Source organism: Castor canadensis, chromosome 4 (assembly GCF_047511655.1).
Source record: "Castor canadensis chromosome 4, mCasCan1.hap1v2, whole genome shotgun sequence".
Lineage (NCBI taxonomy): Eukaryota > Metazoa > Chordata > Mammalia > Rodentia > Castoridae > Castor > Castor canadensis.
The window spans coordinates 121,275,228-121,293,634 of NC_133389.1; the positions used below are offsets into that span (position 1 = coordinate 121,275,228).

At 36.4% G+C, this 18,407-nt stretch overlaps 1 protein-coding gene across 3 annotated transcripts in view; it reads left to right on the top strand.

The window, feature by feature from the left end:
- The window catches only part of Xirp2 (xin actin binding repeat containing 2), an 80,862-nt gene extending 77,392 nt beyond the window's left edge, over window positions 1-3,470 (top strand). For 2 of the 3 annotated variants that reach the window (XM_074071021.1, XM_074071020.1), the window contains exon 9: window positions 1,581-1,719. Coding sequence is in view for 1 of the 3 variants with exons in the window: in XM_074071022.1 (XP_073927123.1) it covers window positions 1,581-3,084 (1,504 nt within the window). In the remaining 2 variants the exon portion in view is untranslated. Of the gene's footprint in view, window positions 1-1,580 lie in introns of all 3 variants that reach the window. The other variant, XM_074071022.1, reaches the window with a different exon arrangement.
- The last annotated feature ends 14,937 nt before the right edge of the window (window positions 3,471-18,407 follow it).

The window sequence follows — 18,407 nt, forward strand, 5'->3', positions numbered from 1 at the left end:
AAACTTTAATATTTGATGTGCTTCATTACTTTAGATTTCTTCTATACTTTGGCTATTTGTGGCCTAGCTATAATGTGTTTCTCCTTTTCTCAAATCCTATTAACCTCTTTATTTCCTCTTCAGTGTTTAAAATTTCATCTTCTTCCCCTTTGGATTCTCTTCTAAACTCACTTCCTATTATATTTATTTGATCTTGTCTTTCTATTAGGCTAGTTTCTATTGCTGAAATTTTTTTCTTTTATCTGTATTTTTTTCCTGATTTCAATTCTATTTTCTTATTTCTGAGGTTACTTATGAACTTTTCTAACTCTGTTTTATATTGTTCTTTTAAGTCTTTTATCATGTTCTTAAAGTTTTTTGCTCATTTTGAAATACTAGGCCAAATTTTTTATCTAATTTTTGAGTATGTTTTATTTTCTTAGGATAACTTTACGAACTATATCACCTTTATAGATTTTTTGTTGTTCATTTTTATAAGAAATAAGTTTTACCAATCCTTAGGAACTGTAGGGCTTTTCTGACTTCACAGACCTATTTCCTTTAGTTTTCATGTATGCCCAAAAGACCAATTTAGCTAGACTTGTGGGATTTCCTTACTTATTTCCTCTCTCCCATCTTGGTCTAGACCTTTTTCATATGTGTTGTCATTATTCTGTTTGAATCCCACTCCCATATTTTCTGTCTCATTTTGAGTTTCTGTTCTAGAAGCAGACCTAATGTATCAGTTTTGAGAATTCAGCTTCACTGGGTTCTTCAGTCTTTCCTATCACAGAACCCTTGCAGTCAGTGGCTATTGGAAAGAAGAAAATCCCTTCCAATTTAGCAGCTATTGTCTGATTGGCTGTGATGCCTTCCAAGAAACACTGCCTGGTATTTTGTGGTCTCATATTTTCAGGCCCATCAGATACTTCCCTTGCTCCCTCTACTGTCACACACAGATGAGACTACTATGCTGGTCTTGTGCCTCATGGTGGTTTGTCATTAGCCTTTTCTTTCTTATTGTAGATGTTATTCATGGATTTTAAGTTTCACTATCTATTTTATATATTTGTTTTTTTGTGTAGATTCATATTCAAAACTATTGCCCCTAACTAAATTTTATTTTATTTTATGAAGCACTCTCTTTGCTGATCTCCCTAAAGAGCTTTATAAACAATGGCAGAAGTAAATTTACCAATTCATTCATACTTCAGCTAACAAGAAAGTTCACGTAGGTGATTTATGTGTGTGTGTGTTGTTCAAGAATTAGTGAAAATTGTAACCTTCACAGATCACTGAGTTGGCACAGATTTGGTCTTATCATTTTATAATTATGTGCATTATACCACCATACCTATTATACCAATATCTAATGCACATTGTAAAACTATAAATACTGTAAGACATGTATCATGAGGGGTATTAATGATAACTATTATTTAACAGGAATGCTCAATTAAGAGGGCCATTCCTATTGCTAGGAAGTGATTTTGCTGAGACTTAGACACATGACTAAAATAAATAATTCCCTAATTCTCCATAAATTTATAGTAAGTGTACAGAACACTAATTTTTTTTTCTTTTTTTTTCCTTTTTGGCAGTTTGGGAAATTATGCATCACTTCATGGACAAATATACTGTAATCCTCACTTTAAACAACTTTTTAAATCAAAAGGGAATTATGATGAAGGTTTTGGACACAAACAGCATAAAGATCGATGGAACTGCAAAAATCAAAACAGCTTAGTGGACTTTATTCCCAATGCAGACCCAAATGTGCACAAAAACACTGCAACAGATCCCCCATTACTTGGAGATCTTACTAAACATTTGGATGTTGATGACATGGAGTGGCAAAAAGATGACTTGAGAAAATTGAGGGAGAGAGGAAAGTTAAAAATCACTTGGCCTCCTTGCAAGGAGATGCCAAAGAAAAACTTCCTCCTGGAGGAAGAACTCAAAATGAATAAACCTAAATGGCCACCTGAAGTGGCAAGCCCTATATCCTCTGAATTTAAAAGTAAACTGCTGATAGAACAGGTTGAAACTCCAGAAAATAAAGGACAAGAACAAGATAACCTTTCTTTCCTACAGCCATATCTTCAGTCTACCCATGTGTGTCAGAAAGAGGATGTTACAGGTATCAAAGAAATGAAAATGTATGAATCAAGAAAAGATGAGAAAAAGGAAGGAAATAAGAATGTGCAAGATAAGCTGAATGAGGCTGAAGATGTAAAAAGTAAGAGAAGAAGTGAAGTGGATCTTAATGACAGCGATATGGTTGTGCAGAGTGATGAAAAGGAGAAAAATGAAAAAAATTGTGAACCTGATGATGCAGAAGTTTCACAGGTTACTAACACTGATGAGCAAGTGGTGCAAGGAAATCATAAAGAGAATTTGAATAAGAATAATAATAACAATTATATAGCAGTTTCATATCTGAATAATTGCAGGCAGAAGACATCTATTTTAGAATTTCCTCATCTATTACCACTGTCAAGTGAAGTAAACTACACTGGGCGCAAATACCAAATTAAAAAGCTAGAGAACACATCTAGAATCTCAGAGTTGCTTGGTATATTTGAATCTGAAAAAACATATCCAACGAATCGACTGGCTATGGTTCTGGACAAAGAGGCTGACAGAGCAACCGCTGGCGGTCCTGTGCAGTCGGCTCCAGACCCAGCCCTCCAGGGGGAGTTAATAGTAATGGGGGAAAACTCCACAGTCCCTTCTGAAGAAAATCTCTTCAACATTAAAGGAAACCATTCGATTAACAAAAATTTACGCTTTTTCTTTTCTAACACTGTGAAAATCACTGCTTTTTCCAAGAAAAATGAGGACATTTTTGAGTGTGATTTAATCAATTCTGTAAATCAACTTAAAAATATGCCTTGTTTATATTTAAGACAACTTGGAAAGGACATCAAACACTGGTGCAGTGAAACAACAGGAGCATCCCACAGTGAAGGAAACACAGGTTTGGGTGCTCTGAGTCATGAATATGCAGCTCAGTCTTCCTTTCCCAGTATGGGGGGCCAGGCTGAACAACTGACTGTGGAAGAACAGATTAAAAGGAACAGGAGCTACAGTGACCCTGAGTGAAACATATGGCCACTTGCAGACACATGCAGGCACTGGAGAGATACTAATGCTCTGAAATAAGACTTTAGGTACTTTGATAATCTTTTGTTGAAGTTGACATAAATCTAATGTTCAAAAATCTCATGTCTTTCACAATGAAATATTTCTCGTATTTCACTGCATAATTCTTTTTCATAATTCATTTGAATCTATGTTTGTCCCGAATAGAATGAAGAAGTGAAACAACATGACTATGTTCTCCTCTCAAGTGGCACTTACCTGTGTTATTCTCATTTTCTATTTAACATCATGGGTGAGAGTCTATGCTTCTGAGATTTATCACAATTCTTATACCTTCTCTATAATTCCTGCTTCAATAAAATTGAATTGTCTGTGGTGCAAACAAATATTCTTCTCTGATATTTTTCCATGCTATGCCTTGTCATAATAAGTATTAGGTTTTCAACATTTAAAAAATATTTCTCTTGGGGCAAGTATTTACCTTCCCACACACACATGCACACATGCAAAAATTAAATGAAAAAGTGAAATAGTAAACCAAAGCCACGGCACTGGTATGAAATGCAAAGCGCTCACACTCATTTTTTGCTCTGTGTTTTAAAGAGATGAGGGTTATTATGAGTCTTTCAGCAATTACCTATATTAAGCTATCATGGGCTATGTCTATAAATATTTAATAAAAATATCAAATTTTCTCCAGAATAATGTAGAGTCCAAATGTGTCAAATTTTTAAAAATCATATTTGATAAACATTGTTTTCCTGTTATAAAAACATTCTTTTGAAAATTTGACTTCTGAATTATCTGTTGATTTTGCCTTTCCTCAAATACATGTGATGACTCTGAGCGACAAAAACATGAATATAAATCAGTTACTTTGCATAAATTTGGACTGTACATGTATGAAACAGGCCTTATTCAATATTCTCCTACATAAACACAAATCATTAACTTTCTATAAATAGTAAACTGAAATACAGTGCTGGACACTATTTCTTTTTAGGAAGTCTAACAAATTCCCTCTAGCTAACATGTTCTCAACAAATATCTAAGACATACATTGTATTAGTTCACCAAGGCTGCCACAACGAAATACCACATAGTGGATGACTTAAACAATAAAAATTTATTTTCTCATAGTTGCTAAGTTTCTCAAGTTCAACGTGGAGGCAGTGTTAGTTCTTCCTCAGGGCTCTCTCCTTGGTTTCTGAGTGGCTGTTTTCTCACTGTGGTCTTCACACACTCTTTCCTGATGTCTCTTCCTCTTTTTTGAAGGACACAGGTCATATTGGATTAAGGACAACCCATATGACTTTGTTTAGCCTTTATTACTTCCTTAAATACTCCATTTCCAAATACAGGCACGTTGAGTATTGGTACTTCAACAAAAAGTTTGTAAGGATATAATTCAGTTCATAACATACATTTTTATACAATACAATAGAATACTGTAAAAGTCTGCCAAGAAAGTGGCAAGTATGGCTACAACAGCAAGTTTTTTGTTTAAATTGAATTATTACATTTTGCACTACTCTTCATGTATTCTTAATGACAGCATTATTTCTACAATCATTTATGCTAACACAAAAGTTTCTATAAGGAAGAAATAATTTATGAAAACTCATGTCATAATATCCTGAAGTATAGTTCCTTAATGTCAGTGATCCTTTTATAAAAGTTACTTTTGCTTTGCAAAAATCCTCTCTTATTAATTGGGACTTTGCCCAATTAATCTTGGTTACCCAGTCTTCTGTTCAATTATGTTAAAGCTGAATATTAAAACAAGCTAATATATACAACAGGGAAAACAACAAAAATATTAATTCTTCTTCTGTTTGCTTTTCACTTAAAAATGAAGCATTTAAAAAAATCTAAGTTAGAAATTGCATTTTATTAAACTTACTGGATGTTTCTCCTTTTCTGAATATAGTAGTTTATAAAACACAAATATGTTTTAAAAATCAAACATAGTTTCATTTAGTAATGGGTTCACTAGCATTATAACAAAATCTTCCAGCTAAATAGCAAGCCTTTGATAATAGGCTTTTTACAGTCAGCGTGTTATTTTGTTAAGGCTGTCAAATAATAGTACAACATACTAAGTGACTAAAACAACAGGGACTTATTTTCTCATAACTCTGGAGGCTAGCAAAGTCCAAGATGAAGGTGTCCACAAATTTGGTGTCTTCTGAGGTCTTCCTCCCTGGCTTATAGACAACCATCTTTTCCCTATGTCTTCATATCGTCTTCCCCTTGCCTGTATAATTTTCATCTTACAATGACACCAGTTATACTAGATTAATTCCAACCCTAATGATTTCATTTCATATCAATTATCTCTTTAAAGACCCTATCTCTAATTAAGTCATATTCTAAGGTACTGTGCCTTAAATCTTCAACATATAAGGGGACATGATTAAGTTCCTAACAGGCAAAGTTAATTAATCATTAAATTTTTTCTATTATTATTCATTTATTCACATGTGCGTACATTGTTTGGGTCATTTCTCTCCCCTGTCGCCCTCCCCTCCCTTCTCCCCACCTCCCCCCTCGCTTCCAGGCAGAACCTGTTCTGCGCTTTTCTCCAGTTCAGTTGAAGAGTAGAAATAAGCAATAATAAGAAAGACATAGCGGTTTTGCTAGTTGAGATAGCTATACAGAGAGATTCCAAATGCCACTAATATTAATGAAGCAACTTCTCAGCAATTTTCACTTGGCATTTATACCACGGAACTATATAATATATAAATTTATGCTACAAAAGTTAATGTTTACAGGAAAAACTCTCTTAAAAAGAATCAAATGGGTGCATAATAGACCAAATGCACTTCCAGAGAAGATTGTGTGATGGCAGACTTTGCCATTTAAGGGGTTTTTTATTAATTGAAGACAAGGTCTTCCAATGAATCTTGTAAAAGATGTCTTATCTTCTATGAAATTGTGCTTGTCTTTTGCTACATTATCTTTTGCAACTTCCACACAATCAATTTCTGTGACATATTTTAGGCTCTGAGCAACACATTCTCTGGATTGAAGCAATGGTTTTCCCCCAATGCAGTAAAACTGAAGAATGCAAACTTTCCACCCATTCCCAAGTGTACAACTGATGTGTACATCTGGCATCTCTCCTCCAGACTAACAATTTTCTGCATACATCTCTAGAGTAATTTCTTAAAGCACATTAACTTTTCAAGGAAATGGAAGCTAGAAAAACAATACTTTCTCTGCTGTATTTTGTTAACTACTGGCTTCTACTGGTTACTGTCCAATTGTAGAAGAGGAAAGTATTCCCAATGCCAAGAAAATGAACTTTAAAAAGATAATCACATATGTTGAAGTAAAAGAGAAGTACAATATTTTTTTTCTCTCTCTCTAGAAATGCTACTTAGAACCAAGAATGATTTCCAAATCTAATGTAAAAATTTTGAAATCCGTAGGTATTAATGATAATGTGAAATCTTATATTCAAAAAATTAAATTCACATAAACATCAGAAACAGTCTATAAACATGAATGCTCAGATTCAAAATAAAATCCCTGAGAACATTTTAGAGTTGCCGAAGAATCCTATTTCTCAATCTCTTGGAAACTAACTTAATAGAAGATAAGAAATACTTTTGGATAAATATAATCTAAAAGTAATTTAACCTCAGCATTGACGAGGCCAATTTAAGCTACCTACCAAGGGTCCATTTGCTGTGAATGTTTTCCCCTAAATTATGATAAGAATTTAAAAACTATAGATGTTTGTGTGCAAATGAAGTGGCAGGGAAAAAGTAATAGCAGAGTACCTAAGGGTTGCCATTACCCTTTAACACAGCACCTTTTGTAGAAAACAAAATCAATAGAGAATGGATAGAAAGCCTGACGAATAAACACTGGGGCATCATCCATCAGCAGGCATTCCTGAACACTTACAGAGCCTCCGGTATGTGTAGGCAGACTGAATAAGAAAAAAAAAATAGGTAAGTCATAGTATCTCCAATACAGAGCTCTCAGACTATCGAAAATTAAATAAAATAAGCAATTACATGGTCGCATATGAATGTAAGAAACCCAGGAAAATGCATAACCACAAATTTTTGTTAAATTGGATGATGGAAGAATAAAAGTAAACAGAAAGAAAAAATGCTTGGGGTTTAAAGAAAGAGTCTTTGTTTTGTTATAACTCACTTAGTTATAGTTTTCTGACTGAACTGTGTGATGCGCAGCCAAGATTTCTCTTCACGAATGAAGGATTTACTTCCATAAATGCTAGGAATGCTGCCCACAGAAAACCCTTACCTCTTAGCTTCCTACCAGGATTGCTTTAGTTGACAAGAACTGTCTCTCCCGTGAGGACTGTATACAATTTGTGATCAATGGGAGAACAACTCAGCACAACCCTTAATGGTCACTCCAGGTCAAAACTCCACATAGGGTTGGCTGAGGCCTTGCTTGAGACTGCATCTCAGTCCATCTTCAGCTCAACCCTGCTGCTTTTCCATACATTTTACCCCTTGATATCAAGAGCACACCCTAATAAAGCTTCTTCATATTAGTTTCTAGTTCAGAATCTAGTTCTTGGAGAACACAGTCTATACTAGTTGGTGTTAGGCGTGGTCCAAGAAAGCAGATCTGGAATGATATTTTGGAGCTGAATTATTTTCTGCCTGACTGACAATGGGCACAAGGTGGCAGTGCAATTGTTAAAATTCTTAGCTGTAGTACACAGGGATAGCTATACTGGTTGAAGCAAATGTCTAGCTAGTACCATGTATAATAAATTTGAGATGATAGTGGAGTTAACAATTGCAAGGAACATGAACTTAGGTAGCCATTGTTAAACCCTATTGTTCTGGAGAAGATAATGTATAAAAAGCTGAGTATGATGAATCAACAATTAAGAGGTGAGTGCAATTTCATTCTAAGAAAAACTGAGCCCCATAGCAGGTTGAGGGAATTTTTTGAAAAAGAATGGGATCTAGATCATAGATGGAGTTAAACTGGCCAATGCAACAAAAAATACTGACACTCCTGAATACTCTGAGCCTTCACACCCTGCACAGGCAGTCCATTCCTCCTCATTAAGGGTCAGTGCCTACACTCTTACTCACAAATTTTGCAGAGGCTCTCCCCAGCCCAACTAGATCATTGTGTCTTTCTTGTCTGCCTCACTCAAGCATCAGTGAATCTGCTAGGTATTGTTTCTAGACCGTGCTTGGCAGGGACACCTCAGCTGTGACCGCTCTGCACTGGGTGAGTTTCATTCTCTTCTTGCAACTAATAGGCTTTTCCAAGCATGCTCTTCTCATAATGATGGCAGAAGTTAAGAGAAAAGAAGAAAAGATATTCTAAGCTCAGAATTGGCATGTCTTTGTTTAATGTTGTCTCATTCTAATGGTCTAAAAGTCTTATATTCAAAAAAATCAAAGCAAGAAATCACTGCAAAAGTACATGAATTCAGGGAGTTGTTAAGAATTAAGGCCATTAATGTAATTTAATGGACTAAATATTCAAAGGAAAATATATGAGTTTTTACAAACAGGGCCTAGTTCTTCCTGCATAGTTGTCTTTTATCTATTTTATTATATGGTCGGGTTTTATCCCAAGGTACAATATAACATAAGCACATCCAAGGAAAAGGGTAGGCCAGGGTTACATAAGAAAGAAAGCAGTGTATGACTCTAGGTCATGATTACGAACAGAGAACACATGCACCAGGCTAAGGGCTAGAGTATTTACTTGCACAAAGAGGAGAGAGTACACAATCTGGGCGGGACCACGTGTGTGTCCCCTATAGCTGTGGACCCATTCTGGAGCTGCCAGTGGCAATGCAGCTGCATGCACTCCATTTCTTATTTCAGTAGCGTACCTCAACCCTTACTTTGTTGGATCCACAGATACACATGTGGCTAGGCTAGTCCAAGAAAGGTTTGAATGTGGCAGATACAGAGGGGACTTGGATATACTGGTTGTGACGTTGTGCTTAGCGTGCAATGTGCTTTATTAGCTTGCCAGCACGTCCCATACCCAGCATAAGGATCTTCTTGGCAACACAGGGAATCATTCAGATGTGCTCTACCTTTCCCTCAGTGCTTGCTTTAAAGCGGCAATAATTGAAAATGACCACCACTGTATCTACCCTCTAACTTACTGCAAGTTTTATAAAACAGTGGCAGATGTTTACTTACATATTTTCATGGTGTGTCTGTCATCTTCATTAAGCCATTTCCTTGAGGAGAAGAGCAGGCTGGTCAAATAATACATCTGGTTAAAACACCTTTCCCATTGCCTTTATTTTCCCATATAGAAGTTTCTTCAAACAAATTAGTTAAAAAGTGAATTCTAAAATAATTAATAATTTCTTGAACTCTACCTAACCTAAAATATTTATCACTCAATAAAAGCTTCAATGATTTTGTAGTTGAGATGATATATAAAACATAATTAACACTGGCAATCTCTAAGAACAAATAATGAAAAAAATTATTAAATGTCATGCCCTTGCTCATTAACTTATCTTTAAAAATTTTTTAAATCCTGATATTTAATACTGTGTGTATGTTTATATGTGTGAATGTGAGTGTGTATGTGTTTAATAGTTAATGTCCAAATTATGAAAACATCAATATCAGCAATTTTTAATACAGTTCAGTCTATTTCTAGTAAGCCAATACACACAATCTTAATGCTATCAAAGTCACCAACTCAGAATACAAATTTGCTCTAAATTAATAAAAATACTAGTTGGGTATATATTACCAAGTGGATAATTTTTTGTATTATCAATTATTGGAATTTAGTTTGTGCATTTTTACTCCTCTAAATGTGGTTAACATTTGTATTAATTTGCTGTTGTTAATTCGGCTATCATGCTTATAAGTTATTGTGCTTACAAACCCCTTTTATTTTCTCACCTAGACTATTCCTAACAATTATGTTCATGCCCAACACTTCAAATATTCCAACACTGGTGGCTCCCAGGTATGTATCACCTTCACTGATTCCTCTTCTGACCTCTAGAATTATATAAACAACTGCCTGCTCCACAGTTTCTCTTGAATGTTTCAATGGCACCTTAAAGCCAGCATGTCCACATCAAAGCATCACCCACCTCCAACACCAAATTTGGGGTCCTTACAAATATCCCATGGATATGACATGAGATGAGGTTTCATTACTACGGTGGAGAATCTATGTATTAGAAAGATTAAGTTTATTGACCAAGTTTATTCAGCTTGTAAGTGCTGAGACACAGGCTAAAATTTGTCCTTACTGGATTTTCTATATGCAAAGGGCTTCTTAAGCCTTTCTTGTGCACGTAAAAATCTATATGCAAAATGTTCACTTATATGTATAAATATACTTCAATTGTATGCCAATAAATATTTACATGGATATCTCATAGGGCATATACATATAGAATATATACACACATTGCGTTTCTTCACGTTGCATTTTGTATGTGCACATGTGTGTGAAAGCGTATCTGTATGCATATTTGTATTTGTTCACACACAGTGTACCATGAATATAGCCAAGCACCTATGTCTGTATATTCCAAAGACGTATTTATAATGTGAAGTAGAGAATAACAAATAAGATTCCTTATTGAAAATGTCATCAACTGCCAGGAGTGGATGTGAAAGAAATGTATCAATTCTCCTGCCTACCTTAAAAGCAAGCAGAACACAGAACTGCTCTTTTTAAATCAATGAAATTAACAAAAGCAATTGAATGTGGCAGAGAGGAGATGTCAGGTAGAAACCAGCAATGTGGGACCTGAGGACTGTGAATAACTTAAGAGAAAGACATCAATGCCTTTGCTGCTAGTGATTACCTCACTTTTCGTGTGGCTGTAAAACATGGCACAGTTGTCCCTGTGCCAGAAAATGTCAGGCCTTTAATGGTTCAGCCCTAGTTATGTGAAACAAGCCAAGAACTATTTGCCCTAAATACTAAACCTTTTAATTTTAAAAGTTCTAAAATATTTAAGCAAGAAATACTCTCAACACTGGAAGAAGTTTAAATGGCTACTTTATAAAGACGAAAGGAAGAGCTTGTTCCTATTTTTTAATTCATAAGAAAATTATTAAATCACTAGCTTTTCAAAGAGCCACTTTCAATTATCCATGGAGAGATTGCCTACAGAAAATATTAAGTTCCAGACTGTCTCCATCCTGCCCAGACCACTGCTTCTCTTCTACCTTCCCTGTGTCCTCAGGGAATAAGCAAGAGCTTCAATATCAGCAGAAGTAAAACATAATAGCACATTTAAAGAATAATTTCCATTGATATTTTTATTCCAAGGCAGAAGAGAGTTGCAAGCTTAACTAGCACACCTGGGTTTCCACTGCCCCTACTGTTAATGGCAGCCTTTACAAGACCTAGTGAAAGGCTTCCCTGTGGTCCTCCTTCCCAGGTCTCTCCAGACCCCCAGGGTTACCTACTCCCATGCTAGGTTTTCCAGCTTTTTTTTTTTTTCTTTAGTTCCAGACTTCTGCCTCTGTCTACCTTAACACTAGCATATGATGACTACTCAGTGAATATTTGATAAATGAGTGAATGAATGAATGTCATAGGTTCCTGGGGGAGGCAAACGGTAGCACTTTGTAGAAGTCTTTTGTCCCTAAATACAGCTAATAATAGAGAGTAAGGGAATAAAGGAAGAAGGAAAGTAACACTTATTGGATACCTACATTTTATTAAAGTTAATTTTTTAATAATAATCCACTAATACCTTGAATATTTATTCATATTAAAATACATGGGATACATCTTAGATCATCTTGTAATTGATTTAGTTTTGACATGATACTTCTAAGATATTATCTTTAGGTGAAGATTTTAAGTTTTGAAAAGGTTAAACTACTTTCCCAAGGTCACCTGCCCAGAAAGTGGCAGATCACAGTGAGGTGTGGGAGACCATGGGAACACTGGTCAAAAATTAACATATCAAAGCCCAAGCTGGGTAAAAATGCATTAGAAATAGTAAAGAGAAAATTTTCCAGTGAAACAGCTTAAACATATATTATTTTTCATTTTCTTTAAATGAGGGTCAGAGTGAGCAGATTGAGGAAAGGTAAAAGGAGTGGCAACAAAACCAGGCCTCCATCAGTGAGGACAGGGAAAATCAAATTGCTTCAGATTATAGGATCAAAACCCCAGAGAATAAAGCAGATAGAAGAATGTGTTAGATAGATGTAGTAACTCCAGGCATAACAGATAAACACTGAAATGGAAGATAAGAAAATTTTTATTCTTGCTCATGTCACAATCCAGGATACTTTCTTGAGGAAGAGACCTCTGCTTGGTAAAATTCTTTAGAAGCTTAGTCCTACCATATAGTGATCCAGCCCTCCTCTGAGACTCTAGAGTCTTCTCAATGCCTGGGGAAGAGAGAAAGAGAACGAGAATCACCTGTAGGAGGTTTCTATGGGCTGAACCTGAGAGTTGCCCACACCCTTTTTTTCTTTTACATATTTTTATAATTACTGTATATTAATTGTACAAAGGGGTAAAAAGATTTCACGATGGCATTTCACACATGCATACATTATACTTTTATCAGATTAATTCCATCTGTTCCAGTCTCTCTTCCCTCCCCCATTTTTTAGCCATCTATACCCCTTTTGTCTACATACCTTGACCAGAACTCACTGACATGGCCACACCTGCCTGCAAGGGAGCCTGGGAAATGTGGACATCCTCCTTCTTAGGAAGAAAATAAAACAAGTATCTAAGTGAACCTCTGCCACATGAGATAGTATGAGACTAGAATATCAAATGCCTAATCATATTTGATACCTTTATATGAATATTGTTTAAAGTCTTTCATTTAGCAAACCTTCATAGATACATCCTAGAAGCTGAACAATAGGCACCTGGTTGATATTCTAGATCATTAGCATACTGTTTTAGGAGTTACAACAGGTGGAACAGAGACTAGACAGGCAAGTACTTCAGAACAGGAAGAGAGAAAGAGACAGGGGGATTTTTAATGATATCTGAGTCTCTGGGAGATCCAGTTGTAGGATAGGAGGCCGCCTAGTGGCAAGAGGGAGGCTGCAGTGATTGGCTATGATAGCAAAGATCCAAAGCAGAGTATTGTTTACTCTGAAGTCCAAGAGCCCAGGTTTTGGACCTGCAATGAATCTGCAATGGGAAAAGCTGAAAATCTTTTTTTTTTTCTTTTATTATTCATATGTGCATACAAGGCTTGGGTCATTTCTCCCCCCTGCCCCCACCCCCTCCCTTACCACCCACCCCACCCCCTCCCTCTTCCCCCCACCCCCTCAATACCCAGCAGAAACTATTTTGCCCTTATTTCTAATTTTGTTGTAGAGAGAGTATAAGCAGTAATAGGAAGGAACAAGGGTTTTTGCTGGTTGAGATAAGGATAGCTATACAGGGCATTGACTCACATTGATTTCCTGTGCATGGGTGTTACCTTCTAGGTTAATTCTTTTTGATCTAACCTTTTCTCTAGTACCTGTTCCCTTTTTCCTATTGGCCTCAGTTGCTTTAAGGTATCTGCTTTAGATTCTCTGAGTTAAGGGCAACAAATGCTAGCTAATTTTTTAGGTGTCTTACTTATCCTCACCCCTCCCTTGTGTGCTCTCGCTTTTATCATGAGCTCAAAGTCCAATCCCCTTGTTGTGTTTGCCCTTGATCTAATGTCCACATATGAGGGAGAACATACGATTTTTGGTCTTTTGGGCCAGGTTAACCTCACTCAGAATGATGTTCTCCAATTCCATCCAATTACCAGCGAATGATAACATTTCGTTCTTCTTCATGGCTGCATAAAATTCCATTGTGTATAGATACCACATTTTCTTAATCCATTTGTCAGTGGTGGGGCATCTTGGCTGTTTCCATAACTGGCTATTGTGAATAGTGCCGCAGTAAACATGGGTGTGCAGGTGCCTCTGGAGTAACCTGTGTCACAGTCTTTTGGGTATATCCTAAGAGTGGTATTGCTGGATCAAATGGTAGATCGATGTCTAGTTTTTTAAGTAGCCTCCAAATTTTTTTCCAGAGTGGTTGTACTAGTTTACGTTCCCACCAACAGTGTAAGAGGGTTCCTTTTTCCCCACATCCTCGCCAACACCTGTTGTTGGTGGTGTTGCTGATGATGGCTATTCTAACAGGGGTGAGGTGGAATCTTAGTGTGGTTTTAATTTGCATTTCCTTTATTGCTAGAGATGGTGAGCATTTTTTCATGTGTTTTTTGGCCATTTGAATTTAAATCTTGTGAATTGAGATTATGAATGGCTGGCACAGCTATGGCTCAGGCCCCAAATGCTGTGCAGAAGAGGGACAAGTTCCATAGCTGATCATTATGTTTTTAGATGAACAAACTAAAGGAAAGGCATATTCCAAATCCACACACGAATGGGTTCAGCATTGGCATTATCTACTGCTTTGCATTATCTGAGACCTCTGCCTCTTTGCTGGAGCAGATGATGGGAAACTACACATTTTTGGAACCAGGAAACAGCATATGACAGACCCATGAGTCATATAACACTATCACTGCTGTTGCCACCTCCTCTGCTGCTGCTTTGTCCCTCCTCCTTTGGCAGGGACACTGCTGGGTATTTTGCCATCGAAGACAATTTAGTGTAGCCCTGTTTTTTCTCTATGTATTTTGAGTATTCCTTTACATTTTTCCTTGCATTTATTCAAATCAGGTCCTATTTAAGCCTTACAAATACAAAAATATATGAATATTTTGTCAGGTAGAGTCTTTCCTTTCAATCTGCGTTTTCATGTGTGTTGAAAAATGCATGTTCTCCCACAGAGTGGGAGAAAATATTTGCCAGCTATATATCAGACAAAGGACTGATAACCAGAATATATAGGGAACTTAAAAAACTAAATTCTCCCAAAACTAATGAACCAATAAAGAAATGGGCAAGTGAACTAAACAGAACTTTCTAAAAAGAAGAAATTCAAATGGCCAAAAAACACATGAAAAAATGCTCACCATCTCTAGCAATAAAGGAAATGCAAATTAAAACCACACTAAGATTCCACCTCACCCCTGTTAGAATAGCCATCATCAGCAACACCACCAACAACAGGAGTTGGCTTGGCGAGGATGCGGGGAAAAAGGAACCCTCTTACACTGTTGGTGGGAACATAAACTAGTACAACCACTCTGGAAAAAAATTTGGAGGCTACTTAAAAAGCTAGACATTGATCTACCATTTGATCCAGCAATACCACTCTTGGGGATATACCCAAAAGACTGTGACACAGGTTACTCCAGAGGCACCTGCACACCCATGTTTATTGCGGCACTATTCACAATAGCCAGTTATGGAAACAGCCAAGATGCCCCACCACTGACGAATGGATTAAGAAAATGTGGTATCTATACACAATGGAATTTTATGCAGCCATGAAGAAGAACGAAATGTTATCATTCACTGGTAAATGGATGGAATTGGAGAACATCATTCTGAGTGAGGTTAGCCTGGCTCAAAAACCCAAAAATCGTATGTTCTCCTTCATATGTGGACATTAGATCAAGGGCAAACACAACAAGGGGATTGGACTTTGATCACAAGATAAAAGCGAAAGCACACAAGGGAGGGGTGAGGATAGGGAAGACACCTAAAAAATTAGCTAGCATTTGTTGCCCTTAACGCAGAGAAACTAAAGCAGATACCTTAAAAGCAACTGAGGCCAATAGGAGAAGGGGAACAGTTACTAGAGAAAAGGTTAGATCAAAAAGAATTAACCTAGAAGGTAACACACACGCACAGGAAATCAATGTGAGTCAATGCCCTGTATAGCTATCCTTATCTCAACCAGCAAAACCCCTTGTTCCTTCCTATTATTGCTTATACTCTCTCTACAACAAAATTAGAAATAAGGGCAAAATAGTTTCTGCTGGGTATTGAGGGGGTGGGGAGGAAAGAGAGAGGACGGGGTGGGTGGTAAGGGAGGGGGTGGGGGCAGGGGGGAGAAATGACCCAAGCCTTGTATGCACATATAAATAATAAAATAAATAAATAAAAACAAAAATGGAAACAGACAGAGTAAATTTTGGTAAAGGAGGAACTTTAAGGAATTTGCTGAAATAAATCTGCATGGAGCTCTAAAAAAAAAAAAGAGAAAGAAAAATGCATGTTCTGTTCCTGTTAAAAGAACAGAAAAGTAGTGTCAGGTTCTGGGTACACAGAGCAGACTATACTGTTAATATTCTAATGACTAAATTATTTTTTCTTTCAAGTATTAAATGTAGTTGTATTTCTAGACATGCCTGGCTTTGATGCCTAATCAGACACAGATGTTTTCTAAAACCTATTTAAATACTAATTGGTGAAATACACTTTAAACATGTGCAACTAACAAGTAAATGAAACTCTTCTGAGATATAAAAGTGCTAGCACCTACTATGAGTAGTAAGTTGAAAGAGTTTAAGTGAAACAAAGGAAAAATTCTGCTTGTGGAAAAAGAGTTGGAGGCTTTTCCTTTTAAATAATTAAGTGATTTGTGATGCTCTAAACAGGAATATAATTAATAGTTTCAGGTGTCTCCTTATTATAGAGTCAACTTTTTCATGCTGATTTTAAAAATGCACTGTTGATCTGCCACACTAAATGAGCTTACATTTTTAACCTTTTTTCACTATATTTAGAGGTATGTATGTGTTTTGCATAAAATTCTGCAAATAGGAAAATAAGGCTGTCATACTATCCAAACAGAGAAAATGAAATTTCTCTTTTTCCCAAAGTCAAGAGCCTCAGAAACTAAGTTGTAGCGAATGTTGCTCATCTCTTCTGCCTTTCATCACTGCCGGGCCCTTTCAGGGATCACATTCCATGGGCTGTGTTTGTGTCTCTTTTTTTTTTTTTTTTTTTTTGTCATTCTTATCACTTCTTTCTTAAAGAAAAACAAGACTTTCTAGGCATTCTCCCTTAGCTACTCTCTTTATCCCCCCTCTATATTCTTCAAAGCCATAAATCTATCACTTTCTTTTTTGTTGTTGTTTATTTATCTGGTTTTGTTTTTCAGGTCCACACCCTTAGCTCTTTTTTCTTTTCTTGTTTTTCAGCTAGGTTCTAACATTTTTGCCCAAGTTGGCCTAGACTATTTCTGTCTTCTTTATAGCTGAGATGACAGGAGTACTCCACCATGCCCAGTTGAAATGGGAGTCTCACTTACATTTTGCCCAGCCTGATCTTAGAATGTAATCCTCTCAACTTCTGTCTCCAGAGTAGGTAGAATTACAGGCATGAGCCACTATGACTGGTCTTTAATTGGTTTTAGCATCTGCATAATGTCAGCATTATAGAATGTGTTTGGAAAGATTCCTTCCTCTTCTATTTCTTTTGGAATAACTTGATCAGAAGTAGCATTAGATTCTCAAGATGTCTGATAGAACATCCATCTGGTCTTTGATGGGAGACTTTTTATTACTGATTCAATGTGATTACTTGTTACTGGTCTGCTCACATCTTACGCCAACAAGTCAAATGTTCTTTCTACTACTACTTAACAACAGAAAGAAAGAAACAAAGAAGGAAATATAGATATTAATTCATCATTATACCTTTCCTAAATATGTTCATTTTGAATAAAATGAGAAAGTCGAACACATTCACATTCATTTCAAATTTTGGATTTAAGACTGAAGCACAGAATGGCTTAGGAAACAGAAGACATAAAAACTACTATAAATGTAATGCACTGCTTTTCTTTTCTCTTCCCTCCAGGATTGAAAGTACACATTAAGGGAAAGCAAATACAAATGCCCATGGAGCCAAGCACAGCTTCTAAATGGATAAGCAGATGGGGTACAACAGTGTTAGTTTAATCATAAATAGTAACTAACACTCACCTTCCAGCACAAGGGCCAGAGGAAGGGAGCAGGGCCTCATCTATGGTCACTAAGGGGCAACTTCTTCTCTACCAGACTATGTTCACTTTCTAGAATATTGACACAGTGCTGACAATCAAATCTTTAAAGGGGATAAGCCAGAAATTTAAATTGTAATTTTTATATTGAATCTTCCAAAAAGGGAAGATTAGAATTTAAATTGTTTTATGACAGTGAATTGCCAGATGAAACATATATGAAGACCAGGAAGAGCCCATTTGTGATTTCTAACATAAGGACATGGATTAGTATGAACTTTTTCTTCAATAAAAGATATGGGAATAAAGGAATGAGAAAGCATTGAGAGGGAGCCAAGGAGAATTAGGGAATGGAACATTGTCTACACTGTCTCCTCTCACATTCCGAAAGACAGTCATCTGCTCCTTGAATGTTCTTTTCTTATTGTATTTAATAGTAACCCAGGGATGTAGATGCAGCTATAAGA